The 7,500-nt window shown below is 48.3% G+C and overlaps 1 protein-coding gene across 3 annotated transcripts in view; it reads left to right on the forward strand.

Moving 5' to 3' along the window:
- The window catches only part of mim (missing-in-metastasis), a 196,858-nt gene that overhangs the window by 41,162 nt on the left and 148,196 nt on the right, over positions 1–7,500 (forward strand). For all 3 annotated transcript variants that reach the window (XM_070125371.1, XM_070125373.1, XM_070125372.1), the window contains exon 3: positions 4,396–4,469. In XM_070125371.1, the coding sequence (XP_069981472.1) occupies positions 4,396–4,469 (74 nt within the window). The remainder of the gene's footprint in view (positions 1–4,395; positions 4,470–7,500) is intronic.

Consider the following 7,500-nt stretch of genomic DNA (forward strand, 5'->3'; position numbering starts at 1 on the left):
CCTCCATATCTGCCCCCTCTCCTTCCCAAACCCCTTCCCTCCCTTACTTATTTTCTTTCTCTTGCTCTCGCTCCCTCCCTCTCTCGCCCCCTCTCCCTCCCTTTCCTTCCCTTCTTTCTCCTCCATCTTTTATTTTCCGGCAAGCACAACCGCGCACATTAGCAACAGCAATCTAGAGCAAGAATAGTAGGTTATGATACGAACATCAAAGGATCTTTGTCCGCGATTACCACACGCCTCAGGGAAGGCTCGCCACTCCCGCAGTACCTTCATTCTGAACCTCATATTCTCACCCTCTCCTCACTTTCACCCTCGCACTCGCCACAACACGCCCACGCTCTTGTATCGCGAAATCACTCATCCGCGCCACCCACATTACCAACCTCATTGTCTTCTCCACACGCTTATCTCACCAAGTCACGCCTTCTCAGCGTACGCCCATTTCACACACCCATCCATTTCTCACCCGTATTGTGTGTCCTGCCTCAGCCCTCCTCCATGCGGATCCATAGACCTCCCAACGCACCCGCCGTCACGCCCAAACCCTTGAACTCTCCGGGCGCGTTTCGTGGTCCGGGCGGCGTCGGAGTGGGAGGACAGCCGCTTGATATCGGCATTTCCAACGCAGTTATTTCACTCCGAAAGAGAGTTCCGCGCTCAAAAAGTACATTCTTTTTCCACTCGGACCCGGACTAAAACGTGCCAAAGTTTTACGCGTGTTGTTGTGTTAGGCTGCTTACTAGTGCGTAGAGCCCGGGAACACAGTACATTCACACATACATGGCGTGGACCCGGCCCTGAAGGCTCTCATTGAGGCTGGTCTTTCTCATTCATGCATTTACACTTGAAAATCCTTTTAGGCTACTATTGCCCGCTGTTGGCCACGCGCGCGTCGCCCACTGCTTGCTTTGTTCTTTGCGTTAGCGCCATGTACTTTCTGTAGAGTTGTTTACCTTTTCTATGCTATGAATGCCTTTAAGTATTATGTTGTTCCATTTACCCCATATCAAGATACAAGGCAGTAGTAGAGAAAGTCTTGGCGTGCTGTAGAGCCAGTCGAAACTCGGACTCGCACTTGCTGGTCTTACGAGGTCAGGTTCTGTCCGCCAAACCTGATTTGCCTTATAAAGGGAACGTGATACACGTTCACGTGGGGTACAATTGCACTTATTCTTTGTTTTCTAGAACTCTTGATAAGGCATCCCTAATTCTCTCTCTCTCTCTCTCTCTCTCTCTCTCTCTCTCTCTCTCTCTCTCTCTCTCTCTCTCTCTCTCTCTCTCTCTCTCTCTCTCTCTCTCTCTCTCTCTCTCTGTCTCTCTCTCTCTCTCTCTCTCTCTCTCTCTCTCTCTCTCTCTCTCTCTCTCTCTCTCTCTCTCTCTCTCTCTCTCTCTCTCTCTCTCCCTCTCCCTCTCCCTCTCCCTCTCACCCTCTCACCCTCTCACCCTCTCCCCCTCTCTCTCCATCTTCCTCTCTCCCTCTCTCTCCCTCTTTCTCCCTCTTTCTCCCTCTTTCTCCCTCTTTCTCTCCTCTTTCTCCCTCCCTCTCTCTCTCTCTCTCTCTCTCTCTCTCTCTCTCTCTCTCTCTCTCTCTCTCTCTCTCTCTCTCTCTCTCTCTCTCTCTCTCTCTCTCTCTCTCTCTCCCTCCCTCCCTCCCTCCCTCCCTCCCTCCTTCCCTCTCTCTCCCTCCCTCCCTCCCTCCCTCCCTCCTCCCTCTCTCCCTCTCTCCCTCTCCTTCTTCCTCTCTCTCTTTTTTTTCTCTCTCTCTCTCTTCTTCTCTCTGTTTTTTCCTCTCTCTCTCTCTCTCTCTCTCTCTCTCTCTCTCTCTCTCTCTCTCTCTCTCTCTCTCTCTCTCTCTCTCTCTCTCTTTCTCTCTCTCTCTCTCTCTCTCTCTCTCTCTCTCTCTCTCTCTCTCTCTCTCTCTCACACACACACACACACACACACACACAAACACACACACACACACACGTACATATACATATACATACACATACACATACACATACACATACACATACACACGCACACACACACACACACACACATACGCACACACACTCACACACACACATACACACACATACACAAACACACACACTTCCTCTCTCTCTCTCTCTCTCTGCCTCTCCCTCTCCTCTCTCCTCTCTCATCTCTCTCTCTCTCTCTCCCTTTCTCCCTCTCTCCCTCTGTCTCTCTCTCTCTTTCTCTCTCTCTCTCTCTCTCTCTCTCTCTCTCTCTCTCTCTCTCTCTCTCTCTCTCTCTCTCTCTCTCTCTCTCTCTCTCTCTCTCTCTCTCTCTCTCTCTCTCTCTCTCTCTCTCTCTCTCTCTCTCTCTCTCTCTCTCTCTCTCTCTCTTTCTCTCTCTCTCTCTCTCTCTCTCTCTCTCTCTCTCTCTCTCTCTCTCTCTCTCTCTCTCTCTCTCTCTCTCTCTCTCTCTCTCTCTCTCTCTCTCTCTCTCTCTCCCTTCTCTCTCTCTCCCTCCCCTTCTCTCTCTCTCTCTCCCCTTCCCTCTCTCTCTCTCTCCCTTCCCTCTCCCTCTCTCCCCTTCCCTCTCTCTCTCTCCCCTCTCCCTCGCTCCCCTCCCCGCTCTCTCTCTCCCCTCTGCCTCTCTCCCATCCTTCCTTCCCTCTCCCTCTCCCCCCTTCCCTCTCCCTCTCTCCCCCTTCCCTCTCTCTCTCCCTCCTTCCCTCTCTCTCTCCCCCTTCCCTCTCTCTCTCCCCCTTCCCTCTCTCTCTCCCTCCTTCCCTCTCTCTCTCCCCCCTTCCCTCTCTCTCTCTCCCCCTTCCCTCTCTCTCTCCCTCCTTCCTCTCTCTCCCCCCTTCCCTCTCTCTCTCCCTCCTTCCCTCTCTCTCTCCCCCCTTCCCTCTCTCTCTCTCCCCTTCCCTCTACCTCAAGGAAAGGAAGTCTAGATTATCGTGCATACGTGAGGGCCGGAACTGAACAGAAGTTTGGCGCGTCGAACTTGTACCTTGTTTGGTAACTGTTCGACTCTTCCTTCCATCCAGGTCAGCAAAGGTCGGTCACCAACACAGGATGCTCAGGCGAGTGTTATTTGGGTGGGACCTTTTATCGGTCTTCTTTGTGGTCTGTTTGTCGCGGTGTTCGATCGGTTTGTGGTAATAACCGTGGCGGCGAAAAAAATGCCTGATTTAGGATTTGACATATTATGGCTGTCACGAGGTGATGTGGAAACGAATTATCCAAAACGGTCCGTGTAATTTGCCGGTCGCACCTCAGTGGTGTTGAAACCTCTGTTGGTACGATTCCAGAGATCACAGTCACGACGAGCAGACGTTCTGTGGCGGTGTCGGGGATCTCCTTCCGCGGAAAGGGAAATATGTTAATGAGGGCAGCTGGGTAGGGTTGGAGGGGCGTGGCGGCAGAGGAAGGCGTGGGCGGAGGTTCCAGCTGTGCCAGGAGGGGAAAGAACCTAGGGTAGTGGGGGGGGGGGCAAGGGGGGTGGTAGAGGCCATGGAAAATCGACCAAGGAACGATAAGAGAAAAGAAAACGAAGAAAGCAACATTTGGATAAAGAAAGGTAAACGCAAAAAAAATGTATTAGAGAGGCAATGAAGCTGAATACATGCAATTAAAAATGAAAGTGGGTGTGAACTGGCAAAGACACAGAAGAAATAAACGATAGGTTATGTACATAAAAGTAAAGAAACAATATTTGAACGGGGAAGGATACAAAGAAGTCAGACTGAGAGGATAAACGAGCAATTATCTCTGGTGAAAGAGGGAAATATTTCTTTGTGGGATCCAATAGCTTTTCTGATATTAAACTGTTAAGTCTATTGTGACACCTGTTTAACTTCCATTTCTGCGTCGACTTTTTTTTCATATCGCGTTCTTTTGTGTCTAAATTGAAGGCCATCAGTAGTAAAAAAAAAATCCCTTGTTGATGATTTCGGAGACGTTGACAAACAGCGCGCAGAGCCACCCATTTCCCAGTCTGACTGATATAAACCAATTATCGCGCACGCACCAGCATCCATATCATGCAATTCTGCAAGAAAGCAATATACAAGCACCACGATGCAGTCATCATTCACGCTTACTGCGACCGCCCCCGCCACCCCCGCCACCCCCGCCACCACAACAGCTAACCCAAAAGCCAGAAAAGTCTGAGAGAGTTTGCTAATGAGGCTGTGGTGGTTCAGTGTCCATAAGTGACAAGATAGACGTGATAAGAAAGTTGAGGAGATACACCGTTGTATTTATTCGAATCGGGATTAAAAAGATTTCTACCTCCAGTCTTATTTGTTTGAACTAAGTTTCAAGCTTAACTTTTTTTCCCATTGAGATGACTTTGGCTGTCTTTGTTCCATTTGCATTTTTTGTTCTTCGTGGCTTAATGAATTTTTGATTAATGTGCTAATTTCTCTCCCTTCAGGTCGACGCTGGTGGCGCTCTCGGCCTTCCTCGACGCCTTCCAGAAGATCGCAGACGCCGCGACAGGAACTCGAGGTACGCGTGGTGCGCCTTTTCGCTCGCTCATTTCTCATCATTTCTTTTTCTTATGCTGTTTATTTAGTTGCATGATCCTTGGGTGAAACTTAAACAAATATTGGGCTACTGAGATTCGGCGAGAGGCATCGGGAATGAAAAGGGTTTTCTTCAGTGTCGTGGGAAGTTTTATGACTAGGCATGTTTATGTCATGGTCTTCGGAGGCAAGGTTTGTAAGAACTAATTTTAAGGAATGCTGTAAAAGTGTGTGTTTGTGTGTGTGTGTGTGTGTGTGTGTGTGTGTGTGTGTGTGTGTGTGTGTGTGTGTGTGTGTGTGTGTGTGTTTCTGTGCGGACGTGTGTGCATATATATGTACACTGGTTTTCTCATCTTGATTTCCCCTTTATTTTGTTTTCCAACTCATCCGCTTTCTGTTCTTCTTTTTGCGATACAAGTGATGACGGCGAGGTCGACAGAATGCGATTTCCTGATCTCTTCGGAATACAGACTCCATCAGAATAGAGAGACGAGATGTGTTGTTAGCAAGAGAAATCGCATGCTTGCTATCACTTAACAGTTTGAAAACGCTATGTTCTTGACTGTCATTTATTTTTTTGTTACCGCTTTATATGAAAGCGGAAGTATAGGAGTACGAGAGTGGCATACTAGGCACACGAGTGCCAGCGAGTGCCGGCCACATATCCGGTTGAGTGACAGCGAAAGGGGTAAATTGTTGGCTCGAGAATTATGTGTGAGAAGCGTCAGTCGCTGGTAACGCACTCTTCCCGCGCTCTTCCCTTCCCTCCCATAGATAGCAACGCCACTTTCGCTCTGTTCGCCCCTGGATATTATGGATATCTGCTTAGAAATGCTATTACCATATCCACTCCGGTGCACTGCCTCTCACACACGCGCGCACCTTAGGTAATCTTCTTCCTTAATCCGATATACATTCTGTAGATGCGAAATCCTATCTCTCTTCTCCACCTTTTCTCCCCTTCCTCTATTGGAACGTCCCCATTTCGCCACGTTGTAAACCTTCCGTGTTCGTGGCTGTGAAGATATATGGAGATTTGGTTTTGATATATATTGCAAACTATTTCCAAGTGTTATGTAGGTATTGAATCTTATATAAAGTTTGTTGAATTCGTAAGTTACATTAATGGAGTGACATGTTATATCTTTGAGATTTCGTTGGTGGTGCATAGTGAGCGTCCGAGTGAAGATGCTCATGAAGTGTTTACAGTAAAAGCATAGCAGACATAACCAAGGGCGGCATATTGTGAGAGATGTGGTTTTCCTGATATAGCGGCCGTAATAAAGTGGATGTGAGGCCCCGTGCTCACAGGGCGCAAGATAAACTCGTTATGTAGCAAAATAAACACCGCCAACGCCATCAGCTGAGGTCTGCGTGATGTTGTGCCGTCGATATTGTTGACTGAAAAATGGTTCCCGAGGCATTAATTTTCTCGTCAGTCTGGTTAATGCAGTGCGACCACATTGCAATTAGGAGCGTAATTAGTGAGTAAGTTGCTCGTCGAAAGGGTGATGCGTCAGGGGAGAGGAGGGAGTGGGAGTAAGACAGAAGTGTTTTCCTGGGAAGAGCGAGGGAGCGCGCTTCTGCCGCTGCGGCGAATCGGGGCGGGTGGAGTTGAAGACTCGTCTTTGCTTCGCCGCTTTCTCTCCTCTTCGGCATTTTTGGCATTTGCAAAGGATCATCAGTAGAGCCCTACAACACCGTATGAAAGTCTGATAGAATAATTGTAGGTACACTCTGGGTTGTTTTAAAACTACCCTTTGTGTATGTTTGCTAAGTTGATGAATTACATAATTTTCTCCATTCGAAAAAGACTTATAATAGCAAAGTGTGGAGACAAGATAGACTATATCAGTCATCGCTATCACCCTACTATTGTCACATCAGTGTTCGGGAAAGTCACTTCCTCGGTAATGCAAAGTAAAGAAAAAAATATTTTCGTATTTAAGGCAGCGTAACCCATCGTTTGAGGTGGACCCCCATCCACCCCCCTAAGGGACGCAGGTGAACCTCACGTGGCCATTTTCGTCGCGCTTTTGATTCTGTGAAATAACTGTAGTGAGAGATGCTACTTTGTTAACTGGTCAATCTCAGGCGCAATCGCTTTCATGTTCCTTTACTTTCACTTCATTATGAAGCATGATAATGTTAAGCTAAAGGGAATAATAGCGCTATACCTTTACGCACGTTTCCTGCCATTAGCCGGGATGTTATTTTTAGAGGAAGCCCGCGGCGGTGGAAGCAGTTATGGTTAAATGTTTTGGCGCGCGCGTCAGGTGACACCGCCGGGGGCACCTGAGCGTAACCGGGGCCCGGCCTCTACGGAACACCAGGGTCGCGCAGTACGCATTTATATGGACTTTATCAATGACTAGGATTAAGAGAACTGAGGGCTATGTAAGTACGTAAATAGACCTTGGAGAGAACAACTTCGATTCGTATCTGTTTGCCGCAGTGGATATGACGGACCACGGCGCATGTATCATTAACCACAAGGGACCTCCGAGGTGATCGTTGGCGAGAATACAGTCGTGGCAATAACCCCCTCGACGGCGAGAGTGATTGAGTGATCATAAATCCGACTTGTCAGTCATATAAAGCTGATTGATTAATTAGTGAGGCAGATGGGACACCTGCGTACTGTGCACCAAGAGAAGGGGTACTCGGAGCCAGTTCCGTCTCTGTCTCTTTTTTCCTTTTTCTCTGCTGTTGTCACTTCGCTCTCTTCTTCGTTTATTCTCCCTCTTGTTAGTTCTCGGTTTGGGCTCTCACGGCGTGTGACAAGGGCAAATGTTGAAGATACTGCTTATCCTCGAGTAAGGATAAGCTAAATAACTTGCGGCCCGATATGGCGGTGGAGGTAAGAATAGGTGGATTAACAGGGCTCTCTCTCTCTCTCTCTCTCTCTCTCTCTCTCTCTCTCTCTCTCTCTCTCTCTCTCTCTCTCTCTCTCTCTCTCTCTCTCTCTCTCTCTCTCTCTCTCTCTCTCTCTCTCTCTCTCTCTCTCTCTCTCT

Source organism: Penaeus vannamei, chromosome 9 (assembly GCF_042767895.1).
Source record: "Penaeus vannamei isolate JL-2024 chromosome 9, ASM4276789v1, whole genome shotgun sequence".
Taxonomy (NCBI): Eukaryota; Metazoa; Arthropoda; class Malacostraca; order Decapoda; family Penaeidae; genus Penaeus; species Penaeus vannamei.